Below are 17145 nucleotides of genomic sequence, written 5' to 3'. Positions count from 1 at the left end.
TTACATTCTTTTGTCCAATGACCCTCTTGTTCGTAGTAAGCACACTGTTTAGGGCCAGTTTTGGGTGCAGGTCCCTTGTTTTCGGGGGGGGGGGGGCGGGGGGGGGCTTACCTTATTGGTTGTTTTCTGACGCCCTCTGGTGGTCAGAGCAGCAGCCAGCAAATCAGCCTATTGCTTCATCTTTCATCGTTCCCGCCCCGAGGCCTGTGCTCTGCTATTGAAAACGTTACAAGCAGTCTCCATCAGCTGGGACCTACGCATGCCAGAGGCACCCTCAACCTTTTGAAGCTTTCTTTGGGTATCAGGGGCACTCTGCCCAGTAAGTCATGTTCATGACCTTTAAACTTTCAGGGACCTGTGGGTCCACATCAGTATATCGGCCACAAGCCTCAAAGATACAATCTAGGAATTCAGACGGATTTTCATCTGGACGCTGCTGAAGCTTATTACAACTTTTTTTGTTTGGGTACTTCCTTCCTTCACCCAACCAGAACACAGTTCTTGTAATGTTCCAGCTTGGGCTGATCAACATCTTTCGTATTCCAACGTGGATCAGTGGTAGGGATACCAGCGTTGAGGTTCTAGGGTTTCCCAAGATAAACATCGAGAGGAAACCCCGGGAAAATTTCCAGACGAATTGTACTAAGCTTATGCTCCAGCACAAGGGAGGTATCACATAGGAGAGGAAGGTCCTCCGAGCTGAGTCAGCTGCCACTGTTTGGCCACTTTTATAAGCTGGAGACAAAGCGGGCGCGCATGGAAAGGCGAGCTTTTTGAAAGTGGCGGGCTTTCTTTAAGGGCTGTGATGTCTTGTAACCATGTTCATGCTTGCCACCATGGAGCAAAATGGTGGACTGCTCTTTTATCACCACCCTAAGAAGGTCGTATTGGGGGGCTGAGTTAGACCCTTCCCCATGATAAAATAGCAAGTCGTTTTAAAAGCGAAACCAACCTCTAAGTTTGCACTAATTTACTTTTGATGTTTTGAATTCACTTACTTGATTAGATTTATGACAGTCTTACTCAGCTTAACCACATATAAAATTTCCTTTCTCAGGATTCCTTTTCTGCAAACCTTCTACTACTTTCCTAGTCCCCCTTAATTTGTCTCTGACTCATTCAGAGATAACCATCCTTAGTTTATGACAAAACTGCTTTCCTCTAAAAATACATCAAAAAATGTATTTCCATACCTTATACCCTATTTTACACAGAAGGCAGTCTACCACCAATTTGTGGCTTTCACTGTATGTGTCTGCAGTTCCTAATATGCACGGGATTTCAGACAAAGACCTGCTGCTCTTTGGTCAATGTAATTTTGATCCTAGAGAAAGTGATTTCAAGTAAGAATGAGCTGCTGTGTAAAAGAAACTTAGGGGTTTTAGGTAATGTTAATCTTAATGTGAGTGTTTTTAGGAAGTTACCAACATAAACTGCACTAATTAATGTCTCTGGAATCTAGAATATATGCTGATTAAGTCACAACCTGAAATAATTCTATCAGGATAACACTTAGGGCCATGTAAAGTACTGCATATATTTAATGAGTCTACATTAATATATATAGTGTACTTTATATGCAGTTATACAATAGCCGTTTTGTGGGTACTAGTCCATGAATTTTGTAAGTGGTTGTCGTATGTCTGGATTTCTTTGGGAAAGAATAAGTTTCTCTTCACTGGCAAGAGATGAGCTGCAAAGATGTTAACCAGATGGTGATAACAACAACGGACAATTTTTCAAGTGATTAAGGGTGGATGTATTACCTAACAAGGGCCCAGCAAGCTACAGCTCACGGACCAAATCCTGCCAACAGCTTGTCTTTGGCCCTAAAGCTAAGAATGTGGTTTTTTTGTATTCTAAGTGTATTTTAAGTTTCATTTAAAACTAACACAAAAAACAAAGTTTATGCCACAAAGACATGATGTGGTTTGTAAAGCCTAAAATATTTACTACCTGTCCCTTCACAGAAAAAAAAAATCTGCCAACTTCTTTTTTTTTTTGATTAAAGTTTACTGGGATGACAATTGTTAGTAAAGTTACATAGATTTCAGGTGTACAATTCTGTAATACATCATCTATAAATCCCATTGTGTGTTCACCACCCAGAGTCAGTTCTCCTTCCATCACCATATATTTGATCCCCTTTACCCTCATCTACCATCCCCCGCCCCCCTTTACTCTCTGGTAACCACTAAACTATTGTCTGTGTCTATGAGTTTTTGTTTCTCATTTGTCTTGTTCTTTTGTTGTTTTGGGTTCATATACCACATATTTGTGAAATCATATGGTTCTCTGCTTTTGCTGTCTGACTTACTTCGCTTAGCATTATAATCTCAAGATCCATCCATGTTGTCACAAGTGGTCCTATATCATCTTTTCCTACCGCCAAATAGTATTCCATTGTGTATATATACCACAACTTCTTTATCCATTTATCTATCGAAGGACATTTTAGTTTCCACATCTTGAATCTGCCAACTTCTGATAAAATATTGGACCAATAAAGATAGAGTAGATAACACCTTAAGATCTTTTGCAACCAAGAAGACTGGAGACCAAGGACAAGAAATAACGCAAACAGTTCAGTATATAGAAATTATGTGATTACATTACAAATTAACTAGGCTTATATTCAAGACTAGGGTTTCTAGAGAAAATCACAATTATAATCAATTATTTAGGCAGAAGGAGATCTATTTATTAACTAAGTAAATTTAAAAGATATTTAGGATTAATGATAGGTAGCGATTATAGCTTGCTAAATTAAAGCTAATTTTATCTCCTTTATCATAGTGACTATTGGATGAGGAAGTAGCCAGAAAGCATGCTAGGAAGAGAGGGGCAGGAAAAAACTAGTCTGGGACTAAGAAGTTACCATTGTATAAAGGAAACAAATACCAAGACCATCACTGATTATCAAAAGGGTTATGTGTTGCTTTTTATGCTCGCTTCCTTTACACTTAATCTAACCACAAGGACAAGCTTTTTAAACTGTCTTCGACAGAAGAGCCTTACTGGTAAGGAAATAGAATCACCCACTGACACTGGTTGAAAATCATTTGTAGAGGGTGAGAAGAGTGATGATTTATCATTTTTCTTGTTTATTTTTAGTGACTAGGTGTGATTTTGGATTTATGTTTCCCTTTTTGTGGTGATAGATATTTTGAAGGTTAATATAGCTTATTTTAGTGATTTTTATTATGACTTTCCTTTTGATTTCTCAATCACAAATTGCATAATTAATAAAATATTCTGTATAGAGATCATTTTTATTCTCACCTTCTCAGTTCCTCTCTCAAATTTTAAACTATTTTAGATATCTGTAATTTAGATGGCTCCATTTTGTTTTTATATACATTTGTTTATTTATTGCTGGTTTGTAACTAAGTGAATTTTATTTTTTTCAGATGATTCTTTGGGATTGGGACTTAAAGCAATGGTATAAACCTCATTACCAGGTAAATATGTGATATCACTAATAATATCTGTAATGAAACTTGACATTTAAATTAACGTTATATTCACAAGATTGCTGTTATAAGATTTTCTTTAACCTGAGCGAAAATAACCAGAACTTTCACTTAGGTGGATTAAAAAAAAATTAATTGTAAGGGAAAAGAAAATGATAAGACACCAAACATATTTCTATATTAAGCAGGAGATTTTTTTTCCCCTTAATTGAGAGCAACTGATCCACACGGGGGAAAAAAAGATTAAAGGCCATATATGACAAAAAACATGGCAATTGGCAAAATATTTTGTTGGGGAAGCAAAAACAGTCTGCTTACAGGTTTTGGTAAACCTTTTACTGAACTATACATACAGAAAAGTTCACACCTCAGTGAATTTTCACAGACGAAACACCCCATATGCCTAGTACCCATATTAAGAAACAACATATTACCAGCATCCCAGAAGCCTCATTTCAAGACCATTCTAGTTATTAATTATATCTCTAAAGATAATCTCTCATGACTTCAAGCACTTCGTGTAGCTTATTTATAAACTTTATCATAATGTAGTTTTCTATTTTGCTTCTTTCAAAATTTTACCTGTGAGATTAATATATGATTGCACAGAACAGCAATTCATTCATTTTTATTCTATTTAGTATTTCATTAAAATGAATGTATTACAATGTATTCATCCATTCTATCGTAGATGGACATTCATTTTCAGATTTTTTGGCTATTGAAGGTAATGCTGCTGGGACACCCTTTGATGTCTTTTGTTGGGTGTATATCTTAGGGTGGACTGCTGGGTCACAGGATGCCCGCTTATGTTCAGTTTTAGTAGACGGCACCAGGGAATTTTCCAAAGAAGTTGTATCAATTGGTACCCAACCACCAGCAGCGTATGAGTTTTAGTTGCTCCACGTCCTTGCCAACACTTGGTAATATCTGTTTTAAATCATTCTGGTAGTTGTGGAATAGTATCTCATTGTGGTTCTAATATTTGCATTTCACCGATAACTCATCAGGTTGATGATGTTTTCATGTGTTAATTGGCTACCCAGATATCCTCTCGTCAGGTCTTTTGACCATTTTTCTACTGATTATCTATCTTGTACTTAGCAATCAGTAGGAATTCTTTATTAATTTTGGACCTGAATATATACATGTATATATATTATCCCAGTATTTCCATCTGTGGCTCATCATGATGTCTTTTGAGGAAAATATCACTGAAGTTTTCTGTAGGTATACCCTTTATCAGATGAAGGAAGTTTCATTCTAATCCTGGTGTACTAAGGACTTTCCTCCCTTTTCAGTCATGAATCGGTGTAGAATTTTTATGTTCCCTGTACAATGCTATTTTACCACTTTTGTACCTTTACTTATACTTCTTCTTGAAGAATGAGCTCCCCAAATACGTTTTTGTTTACTTTTAATGTAAAACATCATTTCCCCCTAATCTTTATAAATAAAGTCCTACCAAATGCTCAGCTTAAATGCTACCCCTTCCATAAAGTTTCTGTTAACTATTCAGATTAAAGTTATCTATAGCTCCTTTGAACTCTGATACAATTTTATCTTTGTCTGACCACTTTACGTATCGTTATTTATTGCACTTTACCTACATAAACGATACATTGTTTTATGTACTCTGCATGTATTATCAGTTTTAATTCTCCCTGCTTCTCTGTGTTAAGTACAACTAGGAACTCTAGGAATAATGCATGAGGCAACCAAAGGAGAATTATGAAACTTGGAAAGAGGAGGGAGGGTGGAGTAGTTCAGGGACCCCAGTAATGGAGGAACAACATCCATTCCACAGCAAAAGGTAACCCAGGCCCTGTCTCTCAACCTATTAGAACGTGATGCAGGCAGGCTCATTTCTTCCCTGAGATTGAATGAGTATCCCACTGGCAATACCAAGTGAGTCTGGTGACTCCAGCAACAGAGAATTCATCAGGAACTCCACTGACAATAAGTGGCCAAAGGAAATACAGTCATGTACCACTGAACAGCTGGGATATATTCTGAAAAGGGCATTGTTACGCGACTTTGTCACTGTACAAAAATCAGAGTGGACTTACCCAAACCTAGATGATATAGCCTATATTGTATACCGCCATTGTATATGAGGTTCATCGTTGACTGAAACATCGTTATGAGGTGCATGACTACTCTCCTTCCCTGCTGGGCATGAGACCCCTTCCCCCAGTGAGAGACACTCAGTGGCCAGGGGCCAGCACAGGGGACACCACTACAACAAGTGCTTAACCCAGAAAGTGCTCTTTGTCCCTGTGGCCTAGAGACTCCCTTTTCCACCTGGAGGTACCAGGTGGCCCAACCTGAGGAAGTTCTCCCTCCTTCCTCCCACTGCCCCCCACCAATAGAGGTATCAGTGGGAACCCTAGTGGCACCAGGAGGGAAAAAAAAAAAAGGCAACTGAAATACCGCTGTGAATGTCTGAAAATTAGATTGTCATTAGAACACAGCCTGGATAAAATAGACTAGGACCTATGTGCTAAATCAACAAGGAGATATAGAAAATTTAGATAGGACCAGAGTCTTCTAGCGTAATAGCCCAAATGCTGATGATAAAATTAAAAAATCACATGTCATACCAAGAACCAGGAAAATCACAACTTGAATGAGAAAAGACAATCAATGTTACCACCAAGATGAATCAGATTTGGAATTATCTGAGAAAGAAATTTAAAGCAGCCATCATAAAAATGTAACAATCAATTACAAATTCTCTTGAAACAAATTAACGACATGAAAAAACTCAGCAAAGAAATAGAAGTTATAAAAAAAGAAACAAATGGAAATTTTAAAACTGAAAAATACACTAATGGAAGTTAAAAACTTGCTGAATGGGCTCAACAGTAGAGTGGAGATGACAGAATGGATAGAATCTGTGAATTTGAGTATAGAGCAATAGAATTTACCCAGTTTAAACAACAGAGAAAATACAAAGAAACAAAATGAACAGAGCCATAGGGACCTGAGTGACAATAACAAAAGATCCAACATTCATACCATAAGTGTCTGAGAAGGAGGGCAGAAAAAGTCAGTTTAAAAGAGTATTTGAAGAAAAACAAAACAAAACAAAAAAACACACACAAAAAAACAAAAAAATAAATAAAAGAGTATTTGGAGAAATAATGGCTGAAAGCTTCCCAAATTTTGCAAAAGACATAATTCTGCAAATTCAAAGAGCTAAATGTGTACCAAATAGGACCAACTTCCCCTCAAAAAACCTACTCAAGACATGCCATAATTAAACTTTTGAAAACTAAACACAAGGTGAAAGCAGTCAGAAAGTAATGACACTTTACCTATAGGGGAACACCAACTCAAATAACAGCAGATTTCTCATTCGGGTGAAGGAAAATAGATGCTATTATATATAACTCATGGAAGTATAGATTTGACCAACCTATGTGAGAGCAGGTTTATAGTAATGATCAAATTTTAACATGTTCATTTACTTTGCTCAGTAATTCAAATTATTGGAAGCTATTTACCAGAAGTATGTTTAATTATCTACAGTGATATGTAGAGATATTTGTTTATAAACCTAGAAATAGCTGGGCTATGCCCCAATAATGGAGAATGTTTTAAAATAAAAACTAATACAAAATAATAGTTCACAATTGAAAGAATAAAGAATTTCACAAAGAGCAAAGACATATTTAGCTAATTAGTGGTCTAACTTTCATAATATTTTTCAATTGTAAAATGTGTTGAGGATACTTAATAAACAGTTTTATGGTGAAATCATGAAATACTATGAATAATTATGAATTCCAAACACACTCAAATGTAAACTCAAGGTACAGTAAAGCAAAAGTAACATTTAATTCACTGTTCTGATTATCAGTGCACTTATTTCTTTGGGTAATTGAGTTGAACACAATATTTTCAAAACTTAAAAATCATATCATATGTATCCATTAATTACATGTTTATTTTAAAATTTAAAAATATATTTTCTACCCATTTTGGGGGGACTGGCCTGAAGTTTTTGTTAACCATTCAGTTCAAAGTTTCAAGTATTTCCTTTGAACTCTGATACTATTTTTCCTGTATTTTTATCTCATCATTTTCTATAATATTAACAGTAACACTGTTATATATTGCACTATAATTATATGCATCACACATTGCTTTATGTGCATTACACGTATTATCAGATTTAATTCTCGCATCAGTCCTTAATGAGGTAGGTGCTATTATCCAGATTTTACAGTGAAGAAACTAAAAGGTTCAAATGTTAAATGATTACTCAAAGTCATATACCACCATAGTTAGGGTTAAAAGTCTAGATTTCAAGCTCATAACATTGCAATAAAGCCTGTCACTATGCTAGACTGCCTCTTAAGTGAGTAAGGTAAATGAAGGAAATGCTGTATGTGTTTAAAAGAAATTTTGACATAAAGAAAAGGGAATCAATAAATTAATGAAATGTAGAAATTATAGATTTCGAAATAGAAACAAATTTAGTTTATGGTAGATACAAAGTCAGTAATGAATATTGTTAAATATGATAAAATAATGATAAATATAGAAAAAATGAAAATTCATACTATCTGCTACATACTTCAACATCAAAAGTGAGAATTATACCATTTGTTATATCATTTATGTTATGTCCAAATAAATGAAAATTAATATTTAATAGGACTCAATTACTTAGATATTGTTACATAGACCTTGATTTAAAACAGAGTAAGTATGAATTTTCTGTGTAACAAATATATAATTTTACTTTTTCCCCTTCCTTTTCTAGAATTCTGGAGGTGGAAGTGGAGTTGATCTCTCAGTGCTAAATGAGGCTCGCAATATGGTCTCAGATCTTCTGATTGATCCAACCCTCCCCCCACAAGTCATTTCTTCACTGCGGAGTATCAGTAGCTTGATGGGTGCTTTCTCGGGTTCCTGTAGACCAAAGATTAATCGTCTCACACCGTTTCCTGGATTTTACCCCTACTTGGAAGCAGAGGACCCAGCTGAGAAAGGAGATCGAAAACTTCACAAGGTCAAAATATAGTGATCAGCCAGCCCTGTTTCTCACATTTGATATTTTCAAATTTAAACTGCTCTTTTAAATCTTACATAAACTAGAATTTCTTTTTAAAGAATCACCTTCTTTTATAATACAGTGACCTGCTAGGGCTTTAGAGGTCGTTACAATCTCAGATATTAGTTTATATCCTAAATGACATTCTGTAATTAGCAGTTATAACTGCATCAGTAACAACTATTGCTGTTGTTTTTGTTTTTAAGAAGTAGAGAACAGCAAGCAAATTTAGTTACAGGCTTGTACAACAAATTACTAGTCAAATCATGTAATAAGATTTTTTCTTTAGAATACAGGAATTGTTCTTGTTGAACCAAGAAGAAATGATCATTATAATGTTCATTTTATGAATTACATAGCATTACGTATTTTAAATTGATTTTCACTTTTTCTGGAACTCTTATTCCTTCCGCCCCCGTCCCTTCCACCCCCCTTTTACCTTCTGGAGATTGCTATAGCCCAATAGGCATTCCTTTTTCCATCATTAGATATGGGATTAATTTCTCTTTAAATATCAATGCTTCAAAATAGGATTTCCTTTAGAAAATAATAATGTTCTAAATAGGCATATATTATGCTTGTCCAGAGTGCTTTTAATTGTTTTATTTGACTATAATATCTTTACCAATTACTAAAATCATAAAACTTTAAAAATAGAAACATTTTGGAGATTATTCTAGTTTACTTTATTCTATAGGTAAAGAAACTAATGAAGAAAAGATACAATTCAAATCAGTTCATTTAGTTCACTCATAATAGTGTATATAGAACTTAGAAAAGTTAAATGTAGTTTTTGGAGGGATTCTGATCATCAGTTAGTTTCGGTTTGTTCTCAGCATTAGGGTATAGAAATGCTGAAAAATTAAACAAGCGTGATTAGGGCAAAAATTTGATAATTATCAATCACAAATCTAGATCATAGGTAGTTTTGTGATGCTTTTATTTTTGAAAAGTATATACAGTAGCACCTGCATTAGTCAAAAACAAATTAACAACAGTGTTTAGTTATATGGCTTTTTTTTTTTAGGACCCTGCCTATGAGAAAGAGGCTAATCACAAACATCAAAAAAGGATAGCAATAAATTCACCAAGAAAATGAATGTATTCCTGAGTTAGTTTTCACTTGATTTATTGCTCTTCCTTTCTGTTTTCCATTGACATTTGATGTTTAGAATAGTAATTTTTAAAAATAGTTAATTCTTAAAAATGTTAACCATAAAAATCATTGATAGTGTCATTGGTCCTATGTTTACTGTGTAGAAAAGTATACTAGTACATTTTAGAAACACTTTAAACAATATTAAACAGGATGTCTACACACTTCATTTCTTGAACATTCTAATTAATCAGACTTATTTTTAGTACTAGAATCTACTGATAGAAGTAAGTCAACTAAGAACCAGGAAATAACCCTTATTTCTTAGTGTTCTTTAAACTTATTTGAATTTCGTATCTAATTTGTCTCTGTTTTTGGAAAAGAATACATAAGAAGCCTAATGATACTTCAGAAAAGAACAACAGCATTTATGAAAAAATAATTAGTAAGGAAAAGGGAGTTAATAATTAGTAAGGAAAGGGAACAGATAACTTAATGTAAAATGTACCATGTTTCCCTGAAAATAAGACCTAAATGGAAAATAAGCCCTAGCATGATTTTTCAGGAGGACATCCCCTGAACATAAGCAGTAATATGTCTTTTGGAGCAAAAATTAATGTAAGACCCGGTCTTATTTTTGGGGAAACACGGTATGTTTTTAGAACGAAGAGAGATTATGTGGCCCTAAATTATAGCCAGAAAGGGTTGTTACATAAAAAAAACCCACAAACTTTTTCACTGTAAGTCCAAGTAGCCATGAACCTTTACAAAATCACATCCTTGGGAAAACTGAAATATAAGAGATATTTATCTTTCTGAGATGGTTTCAATGTCTGTTGATAGGGGGAATTCATAAGAAGCAAATACTGTTTTCTGTATATTTCAGTAAAACACCTATTCACAGAGGTTAAAAATAGAATGCTAAAGGTGTTCTGGATTTAATTTAATCATTAATTCAAAAAGTGCCTCCAAGTCCTGCAGTTTCTCCAGATTAACCTCTATGTACAGTAACACTGTACTGAAAGTATAGAAAGTTCGGGATGTAGGGCTGATAGTCCCTGATCCCAAGGTAAATCTTTCATTATCTACTTTTTAAATTGTCAATAGTTTATTTGTTATGAAACTAGGAATAAAATGTGCAAAAGAACAAGAATCTAGTTACATTGTAGGGAGTTCAGAAGCAATTTTTTTAGCAGGAGAAAGATAAGTAGAAAACTGTATAGAATGTGGAGTTTGGAGTAAAATTGACATTTTCAGAATAAAATGTCCTGTTTCTCCTGTACGTGATAAAAATATACTTTGTATAGATAGATTTAATGCCATATTTAATAATATATATACAGCATATTAAAGGGTGACAATTTTAACCATTGTTAAATTATTCCACAGGGACTAAGCAGTCGGAGTAGTTTACCAACTCCACAGCTGAGGAGGAGCTCAGGAACTTCAAGTCTGCCACCTACTGAACATTCTCCTTCAAGGTGGGAACGCAATAATGGCAGAAGGCCTCACCAAGAATTTGGCATTTCGAGGTAAAATCCCCAGAGCTGTTTAAAGAAACCTGAATGTGATACAAAGTTTGAAATAGTTCTAAAAGCAGAAAGGAACAGTTGAACTATTTTATGTACAGGACAGCATGAGTAATAGTAATACGGCGTAACAGACACACTGATTCTTAAAAAGCTAACGTGTCTTCTCCCAAGATGTAGGTAAGTGAGGTACAAAGCATGCTGGGGCCTTAGAACATGAATCAGGGAGGCCGTTGAAAGAAGCTAAGATCAGTTTAGGACAGGGTACGGAAAAACCTTTTAAATTGGCAGAGGTGGCCATTACAGGAGCAGTCACCAGTCCATGCATATCATCCAAGGTAGGTCAACAGAGTTACTGACTTGTGAAAGGAGAAGCATGTGCTCAGGATTCGTCTCAGATGTTAGGTATCTATGAAAGCCATCAGTAACTACAACTAAATGAAGCAGGGAAAATGCCGGAGCTGAAATCTTCTGAATATAAATATACCCATTTATCCTGATAACGAAAGATTCACTGCTTTGTCTTTTAAAAGCAAGGAGAGATAGTGATCCCTTTTGTGAGTTATAAGCTTCCATTTAGTTAATTATCTAACTATATTAATAAACCTGGAATTAGCATGCATTTCCTGTTAAACCACTGTTATTACGAAGCATGTGTTGTACTTTTAGTTTGAGCTGTGTAGTTACACATTTGAAACACTAGGTGGCAGGATTAGATCATAGCTATTTATCTGTTAAAATTTATGTTCGCATTTATATATAAGAAATATCAGATAATTATAATTTTCCAGATTCTTTTGTAATTTAGTAATTTGAATCTTCTGTAATACATTCAAATATATGGACTCCTTTTTCATTAAAAAAATTTTAGTGAAATGATACGTAAAACAGGAATGAAGTATGAAGAATACAGTACAGTAAAATGAGCTTTGGTCCAAAGCTTGCCCAGAGTCCAAGTATGATAGTTTTGTTTATTTGTTTGTTTTTTAATGGAAGTAGGATATAGGGAATTGAATGATGTTAGGAACTAAAAATATGACAGATATTTTTTAACCATGGAAAACATCATCTTGAGACTATTATTAGGTTTAAGAAAGAATGATGAAAATAATTCTGTTTTTTAATCTTTCTATCACACTGATGTGACAGCCACACATTTTCAATTAAAGAAATGTTCGATACATTAACTTGTCATTTTTGTCCTGTTGCCTCAAATGAGTGACACTAAAATAGAAACACGGTCCAAAGAAAACTAATCATTAACTCTGAGAAGTCTGCCTATAAAAGTATACATAGGCAGATGTGATATGTTCACTTAACTCTCATTAAAACAAAACTATATGCCTCATAAAAGACATTAGAAATAGAGATAAGGCTAGAAGTCATTTTTTTCTAGTGTGCAGAAGCTGGAGCTTCAGTAATAAATCTCTAAGTATACTTTGAATATAGGATAAGATGGGGATATATGAAGCATTTACAACCACTATTCCTTTTGAAATTCAAGTTGCTAGGTCAGTGCTGTCCAGCAGAAATGTTTGTGATGATGGGAATAGTTTATAGCTGTCCTGTCCAGTATGGTAGTCCCTAGCTACATGTGGCTATTGGTCACTTGAAATGTGTCTAATATGACTAAGGAACTGAATTTACATTTGATTTAATTTTAATTAATTAAAGTATAAAAGCCATATGTGAATACATACCATATAGACACGTGTGACAACCATATTAGACAGTTTAGCTATAGATTTTTAATGTATGGTGATATTTTCTTTAGCACGAAACTAATAGACGTGTGCCTCTGGAATCATGAGGCATTCACCTTGATTTTATTGGAGTACTCCAGAATTGAGATCCCATATCCCAGATCTTTGAGTCTTGATTAGAATACAACTTTGGATTCTGATCATAGCTTCTTTGACTGGTTTTAAATGAGCCTGACTATGCTTTCAACATGGTTTCAATATTGAACCTCTCATTCCCTGAAACTATGTCTGAAACCAAATTTTTCATCCCTCCACCTGCTTTTCTATCTGTTCCTATTGTTCTGACTTTATATCCTGGCACAATGCTGCTATCCTCTAGTTATCCTCAAATTTGCTTACAAAATTGATTTACCTAGAAAACCCGGTGTTACCTTTGCATTCTGTTACCTTATTCTATTAATCAGTTGTCAAGTCTATCTCTGAATCTCTTTTCTTCTCCATTCCTTGTTCTCCTTCATCACTTGCCTATACTGTTTCATGCTTTCATTATTCCTCACCTGGGCTATTGAATTATCCTCTTCATTGGCCTTCCCACTTATATCCTTCACAACCTGTTCCATTTTCTAACCTTCCACCAGAAATCTTCCTCAAACAAAACTTCGATTACATAGTTTTTCTAGTCCTGAAGTTTTTGGACCCTTTACTAATATCTGTAGAATAGTACCCAAATTCCTAGCTTGGGATTTGGAGCCGTGTTAGTTCCTCATGACAAAGCTGAACTCTTACTTGGAAAATTAAATGGACTAAAAGAGATGAGCAGTACTGCAAAGAATGAGAATAGAAAAGTGACCTGGAAACCTCTTTAGGTAAAAACAGTCATATAATGTGTTAAATGCTCCTTTGTTGAAGTTTTCTGATAATTTTCTGATAATTTTCTTTTAATTCCATTTGAAAATCAAGGTGAATTATAGTTTCCAGCTTACCTTCTTTGTGTAAAAAGTAATATAGGATTTAATTTTGCTTTTCTTCATGCTTTGACTGGAGAAAAATAGTGAAGTATTATAAACCTTATCATATCTATGACAAGAGGAATCTAAGGGAAGAAAACCCTAAGGAAGAAGTTATTCCTACTTGAATAGTCACTGGATTACCTACCCTTAACAATGTACCACTGTTCATCTTTTAAAGGTCTTGAGATTTTAATTGATTAAAAGGGCCATTACTTTACATCACCAGAATACCTGTTCAACATCATCCTTCTCTATTTGTCTGAAACTCTGGCCAAGCTTAACTATTTGATAGTCCCACTATTTGTCCACTTCTGTGCCTCTCTGCAGTTGTTCTCTTGACCTGGAATAGATCTTCTCACCCTCATTTCTGTCTTTAAAAATTGGGCTCGATGTCATCTATTAAAAATAACACCATGACATTCTCCTCCCTTGATCTCCAAGGAAAAGTAACCTGTTTCACCTCTGAATCTCAACACCTTTTCTTGCCTCTTTTATGGCACTTTTCACTTTCTACTTTGTGTTAGGAGGTATTACTACTCTTGGGATTGCATTGAAATAAATCTTTGAAAATAAGCAACTGTTAACAAGCATTCTTCAGGGGCTTGGTGTTCATACTGGGTTATGACAGTTGATACTGCCTTCTGCTTCAGTTTCAGACCTAGGGTGAAGTTTCTCTGGTCAGGAAGTTTCAGGAAAAATGCTTTTTCTAGGTTAGTTGATAATTGAACTACCCATCTCTGAACTCCAGTGTTCATATTTATGGCTAAAAATAATGGCTAAACTACTGTCCTTGGATGGGCAGCTAGGACCAGACCCTTCCTGTGGACAAACAGAGCACATATTCAGTGCCCACAGTTCACTCCCTTTGAACAGTTTCCCTGAGGAAAAATAGGCAAATTGTGTCCCAAAACTATAGTTACTTCTACACTAAAGAGACTTACTCTTAACCTATTCGGATTCATCATTCATCTCCATAACAGCTCTGTAATTAAATCTAATAACTTGTTGCCTGGCAAGAGTATGTCCCCTAAGTAATGTACTTGGGGATTAACTTCTCAATTCTGTGACTCATAATTTAGTAGAGATTTATCCCAATGTCTAGACGCTATTTGAACTACAGAAAGCAAGAGGGCTAATGGTGTTATCCCACTCAAGTTTCTTAATAGTTCTGTAAATCTAGACATCATACAGCCAACAAGTTTATACTGAGGTGATGCAAACTATGTCCAGGTAATTTGTCCTGATTGTCTAGAAATCAACCCTTAACATATGGCTTAACTCCGTGACCATAACTTTCGATATCTCTTATAACGTTTGTGCATTTGGATTGAAGATTGATTCCCAAGTCTGATTTTAATCACCGTCCTACCCACTGTTAGTAATCATTAGGGCTTCTAGCCTGTCTCATTCTCTATTTTCGTCAGTATTGTTTTATGTAATCTCACTGGCATGTATACTTACCTGGTTCTAGGCGAGGAATTAATGAGACGTTCTAGAACTGAGCTAAATAAAAACTTATAATTTGACCTGCACCTCTCAGTTCTAAACAACTAACTGAATTTATGATGATACTTCAATTATTAGAAGACCTGGGATCAGGTAGAAGACTATGCAGAAGTGCTGAAAATGAAAAATCCCTGTCTTTGTTTTGAATATTAACCAGGGGGTAGACTTTGGTAGGGTACACAGGTTTTTCTGTTTGACTATTGCCCAAGGTTGTATTCTTACTCTTCTTTCCCAGTCTCTCCCACTCCACATGTAGGCAACGAATACTGAAATACAAAGAATGATTGAACATTCATAGGGAGATGAGTTTATTGGGTGGTACTATTTGCATATTGCCTCTTTTTATAAAACTGTCAAATTATTGATTATCACTACTGGCTTGAGGAAAAAAAATATTATAGAATCTAAAGGCTAGATGTTACCTCAAAGTCCTTTATTCTAAATCTCTAATTTTACAGATGGAGAAACACAAAGAATTGTGTTACAAAAAGAGCATACACTTTAGAGTCAAAGAAATTGGAACTTGCACATTAGTTATGTGAATTTAGGGACATTACGTAGCCTCTTGAAGCTTCTTTACCTATAAAATAGGGGACTAACAGATGAAGTATGCAAAGTACCTAAACTAATGGGTGCTATCTAATCAATACTCAAAATATCACCGTTATTATTATAATTTTTGTTAATACCAATAAGGAAGTTTCAATGAAGCTGTTGCCATCTGGTTTTGCATGCCTTCTCTTTGTAATACAGAATTTTGTTTCTCCCATGGCAATATAGAACAAGCTAGATTTCTAGAAAAAGGAGAGCCTCAAAGCAAGAGTTAGCAAAAGAAAGAGTATATTCACTCAAAATTGGGTAGCAGAAAAGATCTATTCTCTAGAAAAGTGAGAATAGGAACCTAAAGAGATCGTTCATTTATTCCACAAACACCTGTTGAACACCCTTATGAGGCACTGTGAATGTAGAGATGGCTTACAGCCTCTAAGGAATTCACAAATGAGTTAAGGGGAAGAATCTGTAAGCACTGAAATTATAATGCACTGCAGGTAAAGGTTATTATAGAGACATGACCCAAAATCTTTTAGGTCACAGCAAAATGGGTCTCCCTTGAGTAATGGGGTGTGGAAGTGCAGAAAAGATGGAGTTCGGGAGGAGCTTGAGAACCTAGTCTACACTAATAAATACTGAGTGAAAAAGAGAGAATATAAATTTGTCCTTGAACCTGTAACAAAGTGCCCACATCAGGAGTTGACTAACAGAAAAAAACAGGTTAGTGAATATCTAATAACGGAAGGTAACATTTCTGTTGTACTTGCTGCTATATGCATGGCACTGGACCAGAAGCTTTCAAATATATAATCTTTAACTTCATTTTAGGTATGACACTGGTATGATTACCTACCTAATATTTAATTTCTTCAGATGAGCCCAAAAACCTATAATAAATATTTCAGTTATGAGAAATGACTGACTTAATAGGTCAGTCATGACCTATTAATGACTGACTCAGTATCTATGAAGAGAGGGAACAGAAAATAGTGAAAAACTACTATTTTAGGCCAGTAATTCTCCGTGAAGCCCCTAGATCCAGCAACATCAGCATCACCTAAGAACTTGTTTAAAATGCAGATCATCTGATCCTAACCCAGGCTCAGAAATTCTGGCGGTGGGACTAGCAATGTGTGTTACAAGAAGCCCTCCAGGTGACAGATAACCTGCTTTATGCCAGGGTTCAGCAAACTGTATAGTCTGTGGACCTA

General features: G+C 35.1%; 1 protein-coding gene across 1 annotated transcript in view; it reads left to right on the top strand.

Moving 5' to 3' along the window:
• The window catches only part of PDE3B (phosphodiesterase 3B), a 140919-nt gene that overhangs the window by 85023 nt on the left and 38751 nt on the right, over positions 1 to 17145 (top strand). Inside the window, exons 2-4 of the mRNA XM_081062655.1 lie at positions 3411 to 3461; positions 8248 to 8496; positions 11024 to 11166. Of these exons, the coding sequence (XP_080918781.1) occupies positions 3411 to 3461; positions 8248 to 8496; positions 11024 to 11166 (443 nt within the window). The remainder of the gene's footprint in view (positions 1 to 3410; positions 3462 to 8247; positions 8497 to 11023; positions 11167 to 17145) is intronic.

The sequence above is a fragment of the Rhinolophus hipposideros genome, assembly GCF_964194185.1.
Source record: "Rhinolophus hipposideros genome assembly, chromosome: 10".
NCBI classification, from domain to species: domain Eukaryota; kingdom Metazoa; phylum Chordata; class Mammalia; order Chiroptera; family Rhinolophidae; genus Rhinolophus; species Rhinolophus hipposideros.
Note: the sequence above shows the minus strand (reverse complement) of the source record. Positions and strands in the feature narration are given on the sequence as shown.